General features: G+C 40.2%; 1 protein-coding gene across 2 annotated transcripts in view; it reads left to right on the forward strand.

Moving 5' to 3' along the window:
* The first annotated feature begins 1,763 nt into the window (after positions 1–1,763).
* The window catches only part of LOC134572253 (estrogen-related receptor gamma-like), a 44,412-nt gene continuing 26,075 nt past the window's right edge, over positions 1,764–20,100 (forward strand). Inside the window, exons 1-2 of one of the 2 annotated variants that reach the window (XM_063431102.1) lie at positions 1,764–1,810; positions 17,750–18,123. In XM_063431102.1, coding sequence (XP_063287172.1) covers positions 1,809–1,810; positions 17,750–18,123 — 376 coding nt within the window. In that variant the 5' untranslated portion in view covers positions 1,764–1,808. Of the gene's footprint in view, positions 1,811–11,570; positions 11,642–17,749; positions 18,124–20,100 lie in introns of those variants that run through there. The other variant, XM_063431101.1, reaches the window with a different exon arrangement.

A 20,100-nucleotide genomic window follows, 5' to 3' on the forward strand; every position in this document is an offset into this window, starting at 1 on the left:
ACAGGTGTACTCAGTACTTTACAGGTTACATTACAGTAGAGGGAGGTACAGTAAGTGCAGTAGGTATACAGTGTATGTATATTTTATTTATATAGCACTAACAGGTGTACTCAGCACTTTACAGGTTACATTACAGTAGGGGGAGGTACAGTAAGTGCAGTAGGTATACAGTGTATGTATATTTTATTTATATAGCACTAACAGGTGTACTCAGTACTTTACAGGTTACATTACAGTAGAGGGAGGTACAGTAAGTGCAGTAGGTATACAGTGTGTGTATATTTTATTTATATAGCACTAACAGGTGTACTCAGTACTTTACAGGTTACATTACAGTAGGAGGTATTGTAATTTTGTTTATTGGAGAATTGTAATAAAGTAATTTATAATGTGTTGTGGAATATATTTTTGATTGTTATGGATAGGGTTTGGGTATTGTATCAATCCTGCCTCTTAGTTCAGTCACTGTATCTGGTTTTATCTCATGCCTTTATCCCTATGTGACCCATTAAGAAAGGTTTGTCTTGGCTTTATACAATAGAAGTTCCTGGTTACATTGTCATATAGGAACACTGTACATTCAGTAGAGTAATTGTCAGCTCTCCCTTTACCAGGGTCAGTTATGGGTGGCGTGGGGTATCCCTGACTGTGCTGTTCGGATTTGACCAGCTAGCTCAGCAAAATGCAGGAGAGGAATCGCTAATTCCTGGGATTATCCTCTGTCATCTAACACCTCACCCCACTGACCTGCTCCACAATCCGGCTACTCCGGACCACCCACGCCTTGTGCAGACTTTCACTTACACTGAGTCCCATGCATGCATTAACATGTTTATGGCACCAACATATTCCACATCGTAGTACAATTATATAGTGGTTATATATATATATATTTATATATATATCAGCCTGTAACTGGCACCAAGCTTACAATCCAGGAGAATGTCCTGTTATTGGCTGCAGCATTTTCTGTTTAACCCTTGAACTGACCAGGCCTGTTCTTGGTTTCCTGTAATAACCTGTAGATCTGGGCTAATCAGCTTTGACATCTCTAGATGCAAGGGAACTACATGTCCCATGATGCTGAGCAGGTGCCCTAGAAAAACTATTAAATGAAAGTAACACTGATAGTGTTTAGTTTGCTCCGACATCCTCCTCCCAGCAGAGATGGGACCAGTACAGTATCGTGATTCTAATTCATGGTGATTTACATTAAATATTGTGCACTGTGTCCCGGTCGTCCCTCTGCTTCTCAGCACAGACAGGGTTAATTCTGGAAAGATGACTGGGGTGGGGGCAGGACAGTTTGGATGTGCCTCCCCTTCTATTTCCGTAGGAAGGTTATTTAACCCCTTAAGGACCAAACTTCTGGAATAAAAGGGAATCATGACATGTCACACATGTCATGTGTCCTTAAGGGGTTAATTAATGTGTGAATTGTCAGGATTTCAGAGTGAATGATATATTTTAGGTCAAACCGAAAACTTTTCCCAGCTTTCCTATATTCCCTTAAAATGTAAAATTCTCATAGAATTTCTGACGATTCGCGTGTTGGCGAATAACCCCGAATGTGTATTTTTTTTTTACAAGTTTTCTAATTCGAGTCTGTATTGGGGATAAAGTGGGGGTGTTTTTTAATACCCAATCCACACACGTGCCGTATCATAGCCAGATGTGAATTCTCCCGTCCAGGTGGTGTAATGGGATTATCTCAATCCTCCCGTCCTGGCCGCAGCCTGTCCCGTCACTCAGCTCAGCGCAGCCTGAACAGACGAGATATCCTGCAGCTCTGCTCCCTACCTGGCACTATGTAAGTTACCGCACACCTAACGAGAGTACGCAGGAACGTAGTGCGCTGCATTTTTTATAATTTATTTTACTAAATTGGTGCGGAGTATCATTACTAGATTGTTACTTACTCTGGTGATTTTAGATTCTTCCTGATACTGGATGGATACCTCTGGACTCCATCCCCCCTGATGCTCAGACAATCCTGACCATTGTGTTATATTATCTCGGTTCTCCTCATATTAAGTGCATTCTGATCTACCGGTTGTGGTTGTTTAAAATGTTTCCGGAGATTCCATACTGTGCACTGGGAACACCCACCATGGGAGGTGTCAAGCTATGATTAGTAATGGAGTGTAAGCCTTATGGGACAGAGGGGTATATACACTCTGCAGGAGCCAAACGTACTGCTCTCTGGATTGTGTTGGCGCTTTATCGTTCTAATTTATGCTAAAACCTATAATAAGAAATATTGCCATGTATAAGCACCAAATGCACGCTTTTCTCTGACGTGGTCTGCAATCTGAATACTTCTTTGTAGGAAATATGAAACCCTCTCTGCCACCATGGCTGGTGGCTAATGCCATGTATCCACTACTACTTAAGCTGTGTTTTAGAGTGTGCTGGTATCTGTATGTAAACGCAAACTGTCTGGATTATTCGCTAATGTTGGAATTGTCAGAAATTGATCCAATAATTGGGCTGAATTAGAAAATGATTCTAGCTTAATTATGTGGACCTAAAATTCATGGTTCCTTTGTGAGCGCTCCACAATTCCTGATTTAGCGAATACAGTGCTGTTTGTTCTTTAATTATTGGAATTAAGTGACTGTATTTGCTGCACATATTGCTGGGCTGCGCATGTCAAAGATCCGGCCATTTCATACAATGTCTAAACAAAATCTGATCCATGTGTTCTCTATAACGTCTAGTCGTATACAATACACATCATCTGACCCATGCATTCTCTAAAATGTCTAGTCACATACAATGCACACAATAAACAATATTTGATCCATACATTTTCTATAATGTCTAGTCATTACAGTACAGATGAGATATCATTTGATCCATGCATTCTCTATAATCTCTAATCATATACAGTACAGGGAGATATCATTTGATCCATACACTCTCTATAATTTCTAATCATATACAGTACAGGGGAGATATAATTTGATCTATACATTCTCTATAATCTCTAGTCATATACAGTACAGGGGAGATATCATTTGATACATGCATTCTCTATAATGTCTATCCATTCAAAGCGATGTTTATTTATAACGACGTCTAAATATATTTGAATCGTGTCTGTGAAGATAAAGTTTTATTGTTTTGTATCAGGTCTGAGTCCGACTACACGTTGTGTAGTTCTTCTTTAAGACACAAGAGGGCAAAATTGGCCAGTTTATGAAGATGTCATCTGAGGTTCCCAAATTTTCAAGCTATCTTTTCCTAGTGAAGGATTAATAAACCCAGCCTGTGAGATCTAAACAATATTCTTCAACAGCATTCTTCAATTCCTTTACTGTGTTAGCCTTATACACATCCTGAGCATTCTTCAATTCCTTTACTGTTATCCTTATACACATCCCAAGCATTCTTCAATTCCTTTACTGTGTTATCCTTATACACATCCCGAGCATTCTTCAATTCATTAACTGTGCTAGCCTTATACACATCCCAAGCATTCTTCAATGCATTAACTGTGTAATCCTTATACACATCCCGAGCATTCTTCAATTCCTTTACTGTGTTATCCTTATACACATCCTGAGCATTCTTCAATTCCTTTACTGTTATCCTTATACACATCCCGAGCATTCTTCAATTCCTTTACTGTGTTAGCCTCATACACATCCTGACCATTCTTCAATTCCTTTACTGTGTTAGCCTTATACACATCCCGAGCATTCTTCAATTCCTTTACTGTGTTAGCCTTATACACATCCTGAGCATTCTTCAATTCCTCTACTGTGTTAGCCTTATACACATCCTGAGCATTCTTCAATTCCTTTACTGTGTTAGCCTTATACACATCCTGAGCATTCCTCAATTCCTTTACTGTGTTAGCCTTATACACATCCCGAGCATTCTTCAATTCCTTTACTGTGTTAGCCTTATACACATCCCAAGCATTCTTCAATTCCTTTACTGTGTTATCCTTATACACATCATGACCATTCTCCAATTCCTTTACTGTGTTAGCCTTATACACATCCCGAGCATCATTCAATTCCTTTACTGTGTTAGCCTTATACACATCCCAAGCATTCTTGAATTCCTTTACTGCTAGCCTTATACACATCCTGAGCATTCTTCAATTCCTTTACTGTGTTAGCCTTATACACATCCCAAGCATTCTTCAATTCCTTTACTGTGTTATCCTTATACACATCCTGACCATTCTCCAATTCCTTTACTGTGTTATCCTTATACACATCCTGACCATTCTCCAATTCCTTTACTGTGTTATCCTTATACACATCCCGAGCATTCTTCAATTCCTTTACTGTGTTAGCCTTATACACATCCCGAGCATTCTTCAATTCCTTTACTGTGTTAGCCTTATACACATCCCGAGCATTTTTCAATTCCTTTACTGTGTTAGCCTTATACACATCCCGAGCATCATTCAATTCCTTTACTGTGTTAGCCTTATACACATCCCGAGCATTCTTCAATTCCTTTACTGTGTTAGCCTTATACACATCTCGAGCATTCTTCAATTCCTTTACTGTGTTAGCCTTATACACATCCCAAGCATCATTCAATTCCTTTACTGTGTTAGCCTTATACACATCCCAAGCATTCTTCAATTCCTTTACTGTGTTAGCCTTATACACATCTCGAGCATTCTTCAATTCCTTTACTGTGTTAGCCTTATACACATCCCGAGCATTCTTCAATTCCTTTACTGTGTTAGCCTTATACACATCTCGAGCATTCTTCTATTCCTTTACTGTGTTAGCCTTATACACATCTCGAGCATTCTTCTATTCCTTTACTGTGTTAGCCTTATACACATCCCGAGCATCATTCAATTCCTTTACTGTGTTAGCCTTATACACATCCCGAGCATTCTTCAATTCCTTTACTGTGTTAGCCTTATACACATCCTGAGCATTCTTCAATTCCTTTACTGTGTTAGCCTTATACACATCCCGAGCATCATTCAATTCCTTTACTGTGTTAGCCTTATACACATCCTGAGCATTCTTCAATTCCTTTACTGTGTTAGCCTTATACACATCCCGAGCATCATTCAATTCCTTTACTGTTAGCCTTATACAGATCCTGAGCATTCTCCAATTCCTTTACTGTGTTAGCCTTATACACATCCCAAGCAATCTTCAATTCCTTTACTGTGTTAGCCTTATACACATCCCAAGCATTCTTCAATTCCTTTACTGTGTTAGCCTTATACACATCCCAAGCATTCTTCAATTCCTTTACTGTGTTAGCCTTATACACATCCCGAGCATCATTCAATTCCTTTACTGTTAGCCTTATACAGATCCTGAGCATTCTCCAATTCCTTTACTGTGTTAGCCTTATACACATCCCGAGCATCATTCAATTCCTTTACTGTGTTAGCCTTATACACATCCCAAGCATTCTTCAATTCCTTTACTGTGTTAGCCTTATACACATCCCAAGCATTCTTCAATTCCTTTACTGTGTTAGCCTTATACACATCTCGAGCATTCTTCAATTCCTTTACTGTGTTAGCCTTATACACATCCCAAGCATTCTTCAATTCCTTTACTGTGTTAGCCTTATACACATCCCGAGCATTCTTCAATTCCTTTACTGTGTTAGCCTTATACACATCCCGAGCATCATTCAATTCCTTTACTGTGTTAGCCTTATACACATCCCGAGCATTCTTCAATTCCTTTACTGCTATCCTTATACACATCCCGAGCATTCTTCAATTCCTTTACTGTGTTAGCCTTATACACATCCCAAGCATTCTTCAATTCCTTTACTGTGTTATCCTTATACAGATCCTGAGCATTCTTCAATTCCTTTACTGTGTTAGCCTTATACACATCCCGAGCATTCTTCAATTCCTTTACTGTGTTAGCCTTATACACATCTCGAGCATTCTTCTATTCCTTTACTGTGTTAGCCTTATACACATCTCGAGCATTCTTCTATTCCTTTACTGTGTTAGCCTTATACACATCCCGAGCATCATTCAATTCCTTTACTGTGTTAGCCTTATACACATCCCGAGCATTCTTCAATTCCTTTACTGTGTTAGCCTTATACACATCCTGAGCATTCTTCAATTCCTTTACTGTGTTAGCCTTATACACATCCCGAGCATCATTCAATTCCTTTACTGTGTTAGCCTTATACACATCCTGAGCATTCTTCAATTCCTTTACTGTGTTAGCCTTATACACATCCCGAGCATCATTCAATTCCTTTACTGTTAGCCTTATACAGATCCTGAGCATTCTCCAATTCCTTTACTGTGTTAGCCTTATACACATCCCAAGCAATCTTCAATTCCTTTACTGTGTTAGCCTTATACACATCCCAAGCATTCTTCAATTCCTTTACTGTGTTAGCCTTATACACATCCCAAGCATTCTTCAATTCCTTTACTGTGTTAGCCTTATACACATCCCGAGCATCATTCAATTCCTTTACTGTTAGCCTTATACAGATCCTGAGCATTCTCCAATTCCTTTACTGTGTTAGCCTTATACACATCCCGAGCATCATTCAATTCCTTTACTGTGTTAGCCTTATACACATCCCAAGCATTCTTCAATTCCTTTACTGTGTTAGCCTTATACACATCCCAAGCATTCTTCAATTCCTTTACTGTGTTAGCCTTATACACATCTCGAGCATTCTTCAATTCCTTTACTGTGTTAGCCTTATACACATCCCAAGCATTCTTCAATTCCTTTACTGTGTTAGCCTTATACACATCCCGAGCATTCTTCAATTCCTTTACTGTGTTAGCCTTATACACATCCCGAGCATCATTCAATTCCTTTACTGTGTTAGCCTTATACACATCCCGAGCATTCTTCAATTCCTTTACTGCTATCCTTATACACATCCCGAGCATTCTTCAATTCCTTTACTGTGTTAGCCTTATACACATCCCAAGCATTCTTCAATTCCTTTACTGTGTTATCCTTATACAGATCCTGAGCATTCTTCAATTCCTTTACTGTGTTAGCCTTATACACATCCCGAGCATTCTTCCTCATACACAAAATTAATTCAGGATTAGGAGATATTTGTGTAATTTCTCCCCCTGGTTTAACTATTTGCAGATTTGAGGAATGACATGTTATGGTGAAGGTTAGATTGTGTCTATTATTACAGTTTTCTGAATACATAACTTTTATTTTATTTATTTTTTAAATATGAACCGGATAGTGGCTGTGATTTAGTATACTTTGTATTTAGAAGTGGATTGAAATTAAATTATTTATTTGGGTATTCTAAATGTCTTCCTCTGTAATACGTTGCAAAGATAAAGTAATATATATATATTTTTATCCTTCATCAATACAAACCAAGCTTCACAATCCCAAATGTTTCATAGCAGACCTGGATTACAAGAGTATCAGTATTTCAGTATTATTATTATAAAGTCAAATTACCTGCAAATTTAGCACTTTTTTTTATTAACATTAATGTTTAGTCTGAATGGTAAACAAAAAAAACCACAAAACAAATAAATGTATCAATCAGGATGAATTCGGGGACAAATTTGGGAATTTTTGGTTCATACTTGAAAAGACCCTAAATTCCTGCTATCCGAAAAAACATGGAAAGCCCATTTACTGACACTGAGAATTTAATTTCAGCTATTTGTCCCTGCTTTATGGAAAAGTAGTTTTTTTCCCCAATTGGCTGATTGAAACATAAAACTATAAGGCATTGTGGTCAAACAAGAGAAACCCAAACTGCCTTAGAAAGTTAGAAAATTCTGCATCAAATTTGTCTTTTAAAAATGACCCTCGATGAGCACAATGGAATTTAATGACACTGCTGACTTCAGTTACTTCTAGCACTGACCCAATCAATTTGCCGCTGTCTATAATAGCCATTTGTGGCCATAACTAAATCCCAGAATCTAAAGTGGAGTCACGTCCATTAGCGCTTCATGTATCTGTTTCTGTTTCGCTTTTAAAAGAAGGTGAAAAACCCCAATTTGAAGCGATTTCCTTTTATACCCAATATGAGAGGATTTGTTGACTCCAAATTTGCAGTCAGCTTCCTCCTTGGGCCCTCGAGCTGTTCCCCACATATTAGGGTCTGGAACACTTGGGGTTCCTAGTTTGACTCTCTTATCAGTAATGACCAATAAAAATGCTTTCTAGCGTCTGAGGTCTGTCGAGATAAGACGACTGCAGCTTGGAGTGGACATCGGAGGAATTTGGAAGAATTAGAGATCGATAATGTAATAAATGTTATTCTGGCGCGTTGCCCTTTTTGTTTTTAATGGAATGTATTTAGTAGAAACAAAGTTTCAGTTCCCGATGCAGTCTCACAGGTAGCACCCATGTCCTACATTCTAGGCCAATGTTTGGCGAGAAAATCCGATCATTCGCGATTGACCCTGATCCGTGGATGAATCCGGCTGTGGTTCATTAATTCCCCTGGGGTGAGCCTCAGGTGAACTGGGCATATTGCCCAATAGTCATTGACAGACATCAAATATGCCTTGTGCATACCGCAGAGTTCTCAAAGATTCACTCCAACTCGGGGTGAGATTCTCCACATCTCAGGGTGGATGGCCAGAGCCCTAAATCTCAGAGTGGATGGCCAGATTCCTAGATCTCATGGTGAATGAGCAGGGTCTCGGGATGTATGGCCAGATTCCTGGATCTCATGGTCAATGGGCAGGTTTTCAGGGTCTTGGGATAGATGGCCAGATTCCTAGATCTCATGGTGAATGGGCAGGTTCACAGGGTCTCAGGATGGATGGCCAGATTCCTAGATCTCATGGGGAATAGGCAGGTTCCCAGGGTCTCAGGATAGATGGCAAGATTCCCAGGGTCTCATTATAGATGGCCAGATTCCCAGGGTCTCAGGATAGATGGCCAGATTCCCAGGGTCTCAGGATAGATGGCCAGTTTCCCAGCATCTCAGATTAGATGACCAGATACCCAGGGTCTCAGGATAGATGGCCAGATTCCCAGGGTCTCAGGATAGATGGCCAGATTCCTAGAGTCTCAGGATAGATGGCCAGTTTCCCAGCATCTCAGATTAGATAACCAGATACCCAGGGTCTCAGGATAGATGGCCAGATTCCTAGATCTCATGGTGGATGGCCAGATTCCCAAGATTCCCAGGTTAAGTGCCCTAACCAGTAACCTTCGATGAAGTACTCAGGAAGCTCACAGCATCCAGTCTCTGCTTTATCTGATTTATAATGAGGAATTGTGGATCTTAAAATGTTTTCCACTATGTTATTTTTAAAGAACATATTGTCGTTGACTTAATAGATTAAACCTGGTCAATCGATTTATTTCATGCTTTATAAATTCTCACTCAAATTGGCCCCAGACACCGTCCAAGCATTCTTAAATTCCTTCAGTGTTTTATCCTTTACTGCATCCCCTGGAAGTCTATTCCAGGTATCTACTACTCCTTCTATATCACTGTTACTGCTATTCCGGGTATCTACTACTCCTTCTATATCACTGTTACTGCTCCCACTGGAAGGCTATTCCAGGTATCTACTACCCTTTCTATATCATTGTTACTGCCCCCACTGGGAGGCTATTCCAGGTATCTACCATCCTTTCTATATCACTGTTACTGCTCCCACTGGAAGGTTATTCCAGGTATCTACTACCCTTTCTATATCACTGTTACTGCTCCCACTGGAAGGCTATTCCAGGTATCTACTACCCTTTCTATATCGCTGTCACCGCTCCCACTGGAAGGCTATTCCAGGTATCTACCATCCTTTCTATATCACTGTTACTGCTCCCACTGGAAGGCTATTCCAGGTATCTACTACCCTTTCTATGTCATTGTTACTGCTCCCACTGGAAGGCTATTCCAGGTATCTACTGCCCTTTCTATATCACTGTTACTGCTCCCACTGGAAGGATATTCCAGGTATCTACTACCCTTTCTATATCACTGTTACTGCTCCCACTGGAAGGCTATTCCAGGTATCTACTACCCTTTCTATATCGCTGTTACTGCTCCCACTGGAAGGATATTCCAGGTATCTACTACCCTTTCTATATCACTATTACTGCTCCCACTGGAAGGCTATTCCAGGTATCTACTACCCTTTCTATATCACTGTTACTGCTCAAACTGGAAGGCTATTCCATTTATCTACTACCCGTTCTATATCACTGTTACTGCTCCCACTGGAAGGCTATTCCAGGTATCTACTACCCTTTCTATATCGCTGTCACCGCTCCCACTGGAAGGTTATTCCAGGTATCTACTACCCTTTCTATATCACTGTTACTGCTCCCACTGGAAGGTTATTCCAGGTATCTACTACCCTTTCTATATCACTGTTACTGCTCCCACTGGAAGGCTATTCCGGGTATCTACTATCCTTTCTATATCACTGTTACTGCTCCCACTGGAAGGCTATTCCAGGTATCTACTACCCTTTCTATATCACCATTACTGCTTCCACTGGAAGGCTATTCCATGTATCTACTACCCTTTCTATACCATTGTTACTGCTCCCACTGGAAGGCTATTCCAGGTATCTACTACCCTTTCTATATCACTGTTACTGCTCCCACTGGAAGGCTATTCCAGGTATCTACTACCCTTTCTATATCACCGTTACTGCTTCCACTGGAAGGCTATTCCATGTATCTACTACCCTTTCTATACCATTGTTACTGCTCCCACTGGAAGGCTATTCCAGGTATCTACTACCCTTTCTATATCACTGTTACTGCTTCCACTGGAAGGCTATTCCAGGTATCTACTACCCTTTCTATATCACTGTTACTGGTCCCACTGGAAGGCTATTCCAGGTATCTACTACCCTTTCTATATCACTGTTACTGCTCCCACTGGAAGGCTAATCCAGGTATCTACTACCCTTTCTATATCACTGTACTGCTCCCACTGGAAGGCTATTCCAGGTATTTACTACCCTTTCTGTATCACTGTTACTGCTCCCACTGGAAGGCTAATCCAGGTATCTACTACCTTTTCTATATCACCCTTACTGCTCCCACTGGAAGGCTATTCCAGGTATTTACTACCCTTTCTATATCATTGTTACTGCTCCCACTGGAAGGCTATTCCAGGTATCTACTACCCTTTCTATATCACCCTTACTGCTTCCACTGGAAGGCTATTCCAGGTATCTACTACCCTTTCTATATCACCGTTACTGCTTCCACTGGAAGGCTGTTCCAAGTATTCTCTCCTGTTTTTAGAAAGTTGTAATTCTGACATATTATCCATCAGTCTCTCACTCTCCCAATTCTGGAGGTTTGAGTGACCCAATTAATGTCACACTTCCCTCCCCGTACATTAAACGACTGATCTAATAAACTAGCGATATGGACTGATTACCAGCGTGATATGGGGACCTTTCTCCACTGGTTTCCAGCTGGGAATGCTGGGGTTAATGCTTCCCTGAAGACCTGTGTGGATGTGTGTTTAACGCCATCCCCTGAACCCTCTCCTCCCCCCGCACGCCCTATGTAAATCCAGAGAGGTGGCAGACCGATGGTCCAGGGCTGTAGGTTCGTTGCTCTGGATGCTGAAGGACTAATGCTGTGAACTATTCTGTATTTATGGAGAATTTAGAATTGTCCTATCAGGATTTGCTGATCCCTCAGCCAGACAAGCGACAGCACGCTCCGTAAGTATTCATTTTCTTATTATTTATAAAGCGCCAACATAGTCCGCAGCGCTGTACAATGGGGAAACTAAACATAGTTACGATAATAAAAGTCTGGTATACGGGCACAACAGGGGGTTATGGAACGACTCGTATAAGCTTACAATCTAAAGGGAGTGGATTTCCACAAATTGTCACAGTTTAAAGAATCGAGACGGAGAGATACATATAATTCTATTAATCTATGGCATATCAGGAAAGAAGGTAATACAGGGTACGGGAAGACGGTAGAGACAGGGTGCGAGGAATCATGGGCAAGCATTGCAAGCTGCATCATTATTATTATTATTATTATTATTATTATGGTATTTATAGAGCGCCGTCAAATTCCGCAGCACTTTACATTGGGTGGACGAACAGACATGTAGTTGTAACCAGACAAGTTGGACACACAGGAACAGAGGGGTTGAGGGCCCTGCTCAATGAGCTTACATGCTAGAGGGAATGGGGTAAAATGACACAAAAAGGTAAGGATAGTATTAGACTAGTGACGGTTGCAGAAGAGGAATCAGTTGGGAGCTATTAACAGTTTAATTGATACGCTTTTATGAAGAAGTGGGTTTTTAGCGATTTTTTTGAAGGAGTGGAGACTGGGTGAACATCTAACGGAGGAGGGAAGCGAGTTCCACAGGAACAGTGCAGCCATCGAGAAATCTTGATTAGATTGCAAGCTCTTGTGGCCAGACCTTTCAGCTCCTTGTGCGGTATTTTCCATTGTTTTCATATATTTCCTGCTGTGCATAGCTTTAGTAAAAAAAATAAATGAATTACCGGTATATAGAGAGATATTTTATACCTATATTATTATTCTTGAAGGATATGTTAGTCTAACATCATTTTCTCATTGGTTTACACACTCTGACCACCTCTGCTGGCAGTCGAATCTTTATATCCACCTCTCTTACAGTCAGACTTTGCTTTATTCTAAAATGTAAATATTCACTTCACTCGATTTGAAAGTTTAGTAATTGCATTTTACATTTTTCTTTTAAGTTATATTTGATATATGTATATAAAATATTTCATACCAAGGTTATACGTATACCTTCGATTTGTTTTAAAATCTGTTCCTTTGATCTTCAAATCTGGCATTTGCCGTACTCCAGAGAACTATAAATTGGCTGATAAGCTTGCAATCTAATGAATACGAGGGCCAGTTAAGACAAGAGGTTTAATATGTGTCTGTGTGTTATACAGATATATCATCGTTGATGTAAACAGCAAATTGCTTAATTAATTGTTCAGCTTAAAATCAGTATGATTCCCATTTTTTTTTAAATATTGATAGTTGGGTTATTTTTTCGTGTACTTAATCTTTTACTGGTCAAGTGAAACAATCATTCCTGGAGTCACTGATTGTGTTGCGGCATTTTACTGTGAATTGGGCCTTGCTCCGATTTGCATAAAAATTTCAGAAAGCTTAATATTCCAAAGAGAGACATGATCAGCAGTAGTAGTAGATCCATGGAACGGCCACTAAGCACTGGTGTTAGATGTAAGTGTTATAAATGAATTAAAGTCTACAAGGTAGACAAGATTAAAAGAAAGTATGAAATATATTTACTGACGTCACAGGGTTAATCCAAATGTCTGATTTTGGAAACATGGCTGAATTGAAGGATTTTTACAATTTGTCTATTTTACCATAAATATTACATTCAGTCTGAGTCCGTGTCAGTTCTCAATTTAGTGGATACCCTGCTACATTCACTTTTACTTTAGTTGTTTAAATTAAATTGTAAATAAGTAGAGCGTCCAATCTTGGTGAAATTTAATCAGGTTCTTTAACTAAATATAAATTGCATGTATTTATAATGTTTATTCATTTTATATAAATGAAAAATAAACTTTATCACATCGCCGGAAATAGCCAAACTGGTAAATGATCTCGTTCTGAAACGTTATAGATTTTTGCTTTTTGTAAAAATGAGCTAATTTGCTTTATTTTGATAGTTGTTTATCAGTTCACCAAATAGAACCTTTTATTATTTCATGTAAAATCCATCCTGGGTTTTGGCTAATTGACGTCAGCCCAGGAAGTGTGGTTTTGGGGTGTACAAGCAAGTCACACTTGGAATATAATGATTCAGAAAATGCTTCCTGGACCTTTAAGGAAAGAGCTTGCTATACTTGGCAGACAATTATTGTTTGATAGGTCACAATAGATATTCCTACAATATGTAAAGTAGATGGAGCTCAAAACACGTCTCTTTTAATTTCACTTGCCACCTTGTGCATACCATCCAACAGTCCTGTATCCTGCAAACAGTCCTGATTCCGAATGAAAACACACTCACACTTTGCAAGGCCCATAGCACTAGCTGTGTGAGTGGGCTGATGCGGTGCCCCCGTAAAGTTTAACTATGACATCAGATGTTCCAGAGATTGTTTTTCCTTTGCAGACAATAATCGGGACTGTCTTGTAAATCTGTAAAACTTGGCCGGTTTACCTCCTATAAAAATCATATTTTCTCCACGTTAATATGTTGGTCCGATTCCTGCTCTTGAAATACTTACTAGGTTGTTCAGTAAACCGTGAATTTTGAATAACTGACAAGAGAATTGCGAAATGTATACTGAAATAGCCAAACATTCCCTACCTGAGCTATTTTGCGAGTTCAGACGTTTTGGCGTAATCTGTGCAATTCTCAGTTTAGTGAATAAATCCCACGGCCAAACACTCACCGGGTTATTCACTGTACTCAGATCTGCAGGGAATTAAAGTCCTAAATTTTCCCATTAATAATTTCTATGGCGACAATTTGGAATCCGGTAAATGACCCTGTCACAGTCCGCCGCAGTCATGGGACCCTGTAATAAATAAACGGTTTATCTCAATTTTCATCACTGGTCGTTAATTCAATAACAATCTGTCATCAGTCCAGGCTTGGGGGATTTATAATAATTGTCCCAGTTCATACTCTTATTGACCGGTCCTGGTGATAGGCTGAATATTTATCTTTATATTTCATTCACTAAAATCATGTAATTATGGTATTATTTATGGGCTGTCCCCCAGGCTGGACGGTAGGGGCTTTGATGTATCTTCACAAAAACAGAAATGAGACGGGTAATCCTGAGAGTCATTTATTGATAAATACGATGGGATTGAGACACGAGCAGAGAGAATCCCACCATAATCGTCATATATCACACCGGAATCAGACACAACCAGACAGATTCTGAAAGTTATCAGAGATTATCAGAGATTATCACTGGTATCTACTAAACTGAGATTTGTCTGTAATTCTAAGTGAATTTCACATTTTTGTCCAAACTAACCAAGATTTGGAGAATTATTCCAACTGAGTCATCTTGGCCTTAAACATGAAATTCACTTTGAATGCTCAGTTTAGTAACTAGCCAGAATATATAAAGAGTTCTGGATTAAGGTTCTAAAAGTGACACAACCACGGGAAAAACAGAACAAAAATTCTAAAACGTAATCAGCCCGACGAAGATTCTAGGGATTTATTATGTTTAGAAAAGGCCTGGATTATATTTTTATTTTATTTCTTTAGGGTGGGCAGAATATTCAGATTAATTAATCTGTATGATATCTGCTTGTTAATCCCAATCGGATTACCATTTTGAAGTCAAGAAGGAATTTTCCCATTTATGACAAAAAATTGAAGTTTTTGCCTTCTTTTGGATCAATAGTAAATAGAGAGATGTGTAAAAGACTGAATGTAACGGACCTGAGTCTATTTCCATACTAGATTACTAAGTAACTATAATGATTGCCCCTCAATTAGCTCCATATCATTTTTGGGTACACGCTATGCTGGTGCTGGTGTTTTGATTTTCCCACATCCAAGTCTGAACTCACATCCATGTTAGGCAAGAGTGTCACATCAAGTGTCACATCAAGCCCAAGATTATCCCCCATCCCACTATATATAGACATGTCCCCTAAATATATAAACATGTCCCCTTAATATATAGACATGTACAAGTTAATACAAGTTTTGATTTGATAGAGTTTTGTTCCTTAAATCGGAGGGTAGCAGTGACATTAGTATATCTCTACACATAAACCAATCTGTATCATGCAGGGATGTGTTATGAAATAGGACCAATATAATAGAGGTGTAGAGCGTCTCTCGCAGTGGTACAGGGATAACCGTGGGATTACAGAGATGCTCGAGATTGCTTTGGCCGGAGGTGTTTATAAAAGAGTTTAAAAGGGGCAGAGAAAGTGCATTAATCTTTCCTCATCCTCCCAAATTCTCCAGAGAAGGTGTCATCCAAATTGACAGAATCTATGTTAAGCATCTCTTTCAAAGGCCATTGAACTGTATTGATCTGAACGTCAAGGGGAGAGACAGGGCCTCCTTTCATGTCAGGGTCTATAATAGCGCCTATCGGTGTCCATCTCTCTCACTCCCGCTCCACAATAGGAGCCCACACTGAGGGACAGTCCTGGTCACAATGAACCACACGGACATCACCTTGTGGACTAGGTCTGATGGCATCCAGATTGTGATATTTGAAATCAGTTTGAAGACATTGTTATGTTCTAATGAGAAGATACAGTCACTGTCTTGAGGTTCCACCACCCGGATTCCCTGTACAGGATGGGGCAACAGGGAGCAGAACATCCAGTACTTCCCCCAAACCCAAACTGCTCCTGCTTCATGTAAACTCGTTTCCTTATTCTGTCTCTTCTAAAGGAGAAGTTTGTTTAAAATAACTATTTTTATGGACACAACCTTATATTATTATCCTGCAACATAGACATAAGAACATCATAAAGAATTTACTGAAATGTTTTATGCTATGAGCACTATATATATTCATCTTCACCAATAGACGTTATAAATTATCCTTTATTGTACTCTATAGAACTGAACACAATACTCTAGGTGAGATCTTACCGGGGATCTATACAGTACTATCACTACCTCTCTATGTCCTCCTGGGATCTGCTCTATAGAACTGAACACAATACTCTAGGTGAGATCTTACCGGGGATCTATAAAGTACTATCACTACCTCTCTATATCCTGGGATCTGCTCTATAGAACTGAACACAATACTCTAGGTGAGATCTTACCGGGGATCTATAAAGTACTATCACTACCTCTCTATGTCCTCCTGGGATCTGCTCTATAGAACTGAACACAATACTCTAGGTGAGATCTTACCGGGGATCTATAAAGTGCTATCACTACCTCTCTATGTCCTCCTGGGATCTGCTCTATAGAACTGAACACAATACTCTAGGTGAGATCTTACCAGGGATCTATAAAGTACTATCACTACCTCTCTATGTCCTCCTGGGATCTGCTCTATAGAACTGAACACAATACTCTAGGTGAGATCTTACCGGGGATCTATAAAGTACTATCACTATCTCTCTATGTCCTCCTGGGATCTGCTCTATAGAACTGAACACAATACTCTAGGTGAGATCTTACCGGGGATCTATAAAGTACTATCACTACCTCTCTATGTCCTCCTGGGATCTGCTCTATAGAACTGAACACAATACTCTAGGTGAGATCTTACTAGGGATAGATTTAAATGGCGTCTTCTCTGATTACATGTTATAAAAGTTAATAGATGAGGCTTCAGTTTGAAGACATTGTTAAGCTGATCAAGGACAACACAGAACAATAAATATATTGAAATTTGTAATAATATCCAAGCTGGCCTGTTTTTGATGTCAATATGTTATAGCACACAGGACCTTGGTTACTGTATGCCAGCCTGGAAGCCATTTACTCGTACAAGTCAGGGTTGGGTTCTTGGAGTAGGTTTTCAGCAAAAAGAATTGTGAGGGGCCTTCAATTCAAAATGTTCTTGAGGCCTCTTGGGAAATGTGTGATGAAACAGGACATCATAATGTGAGTTTAGTGAGAGAAAACAGGTGCTATTCTGGGCAAAGATCTAAAGAAGGAGCAATCACCATGGAAACCAAGATAATGTCTCAACATTTAGCTCTTTGCACTTAAAATAGCAGCTGTTTTACCTTGAGAAATCACCTCAGTGGTATTTGACTTTTACTGGTGTTGAGTTGCCTATCAAAATTATTGCCAATTTCTGACCCTGAAAAATATCTTTCAGGTTCCTATGCGGAGTTTCCCCCAACTTAGGACTTCAGGTGAAAATGGAGCCTTCGAGTCCTCCATTACAGATGGACACAGCTGGGTATTTCAGCCCTGGAGGAATGTCTGACACCAGCAGTAGTTATGGCCTCTCAGTTGGGGGTCAATCTCAAGGTTTGGATTCTCCAACTGCCCTGATGGGGTTCTCGGACTCTGGTGAAAAGCTCTTTGCAGACAGTCCCCCATCTTTAGGAGATGATGCTGCCATGCAGTGTGTTTTGAGGTCTGTCCCCAAACGGCTATGCCTGGTCTGTGGAGACACAGCGTCCGGCTACCACTATGGGGTGGCATCTTGTGAAGCCTGCAAGGCCTTCTTCAAAAGAACCATACAAGGTAAGGACCCCTTCTTGGAATAATTTAAGGTTATGGCTTAGGGGGACTTACAAAACAGTAAATTAAAATAGTAGAAAATAAAACAAAAGATACACAGGTTTAGTAGCTTCTACAGCAGGGGTAGGCAACCTTTTAGCAGCACTGTGCCGATATAGGATTGTGATGTCCCTTAGCGTGCCGATCCTATTTTTTTTAAATTGAGGTGTGTATGCTGCCGTATTCTGCTTGTGTTATTTTTACTATAATTGCTTTGTATCGTTGTATTTGTGCGTATATTAGCTATTATATTGTATATGTTCAGGAGTACTTTATGGTATCGTGTATGATACCTATGAATTTGGGCTGTGTATGAGGGCTGCTTGTGGAATTGTGTGTGGATGGATATGTCACATTGTGTGTTTGGTAGTGTGTGTATGTGTGGGGGCTGTTTGGGGTATTGTGTGTGTGTGTGTGGATGGATATGTCACATTGTGTGTTTCGTAGTGTATGGATGTGAGGGGCTGTTTGGGGTATTGTGTGTGTGTGTGTGTGTGTGGATGGATATGTCACATTGTGTGTTTGGTAGTGTGTGGGGGCTGTTTGAGGTATTGCATGTGAGAGGCTGCATGTGAGGTTGTGTGCATGTATGTGGATAGTTAGTGGTGTTGCGTTTGTGGGGATTGTGTGTATGTTTGTGTATGGGCTGTTCGTATTATTTGTATGAGGGGAGGGTTATTGTGCATTTCTGTCTAAATCTAGCAGTGTGGGTGGCTTCCTTGGGTTCCAGTGGGGACCAGGCATAGCTCAAGTATAGGAGCTGCAACAGCAGCTGCGTGCTGCTCTATTACAGTGTCGATTCCCATTCACAAGTGCTGAGATCACTTCCTCTATGTGCCGCAATGCATAAATTGAGGATTGTCCTTTACCACCTCTTCGTATTAGCAGATATCTGAAGGTTCACTGGGACTCCTGATAGCCAGAGCCTGTTTGGCTCTAGCAGCCCTGAGTGCCGTGCAAAGTCACCTTGAGTGCCGTGCATGGCACTAGTGCCGTAGGTTGCCTACCCCTGTTCTACAGTGAGCTCACACCAAACCAGGAAATAACAGCACCCCGAGCTTATCACAGATAGACAGCTTTCTGAGCACAGCAAGGGTTTCTGGGTGTTTTAGCTCAATGGTCAACTTTTCTACTGCAGAATGATAACAGATGAACTACAACTCCCAGAAAGTAGAAAGTTAATGTATAGTGGAGTTTGGATGGCATGTGTAGGTCACTTTGTCGGCATGTGGACTTATAGCCACCATATAGTCTCCGATTTGTCTTCTTAGGGGCTGATGCAGTTATAAGAATAGTTTTAAAATATCTTTTGCTTTTTAAACGTTCTAGAACGCGCCTAAAGGGTGACATTTTGATTAATAGGTCACAGTCACGTATCTTATTAGCAGACTCCAAACACAGGCTGTCATTAGTGGTTTTTACTTCCTTCGATGATGGTATTTAGGGAATCATCATGTTAAGACATGAATATTAAAAGATTATTGAGTAACGTGGCAACTTGTCTATACGGACATCTTGGCTGAAGCCATGGGCCTCGTCCCTCTGATAGCCGCAGGAGCACAATATGGAGTGACAGCCGGTGATGTAAAGGCCAGAGGTTATAGCCACCTAATTAAATCTTCATTGATTAGTCTTTATAACACAGTCTGTAAAGAGGAATCTCCCTGTTTGCTCTGCTCTGAGCAGTCTGGCTGCCATGTCTCTCACTGGGCCATATAAACGATTATTAAACATTGGTCAGCAAGATATCGGGGTGCCAAGGATTGTGTAGGGGACCAGTGCTGGACTGTGGTGACAGGTCAAAGTGTTTTCGAGATGAGAGAAGGCTTGGTGTGATTGATGTGGTAGGTGATTTGATGGTAGTGAAGAGCTATGTGTCTGGAAATAGAGGTTCCACATAGTGGTAGTTGAGGGCTATGTGTCAGGAAGTGGGGTTATGTG

This window comes from Pelobates fuscus, chromosome 9 (assembly GCF_036172605.1).
Source record: "Pelobates fuscus isolate aPelFus1 chromosome 9, aPelFus1.pri, whole genome shotgun sequence".
Lineage (NCBI taxonomy): Eukaryota > Metazoa > Chordata > Amphibia > Anura > Pelobatidae > Pelobates > Pelobates fuscus.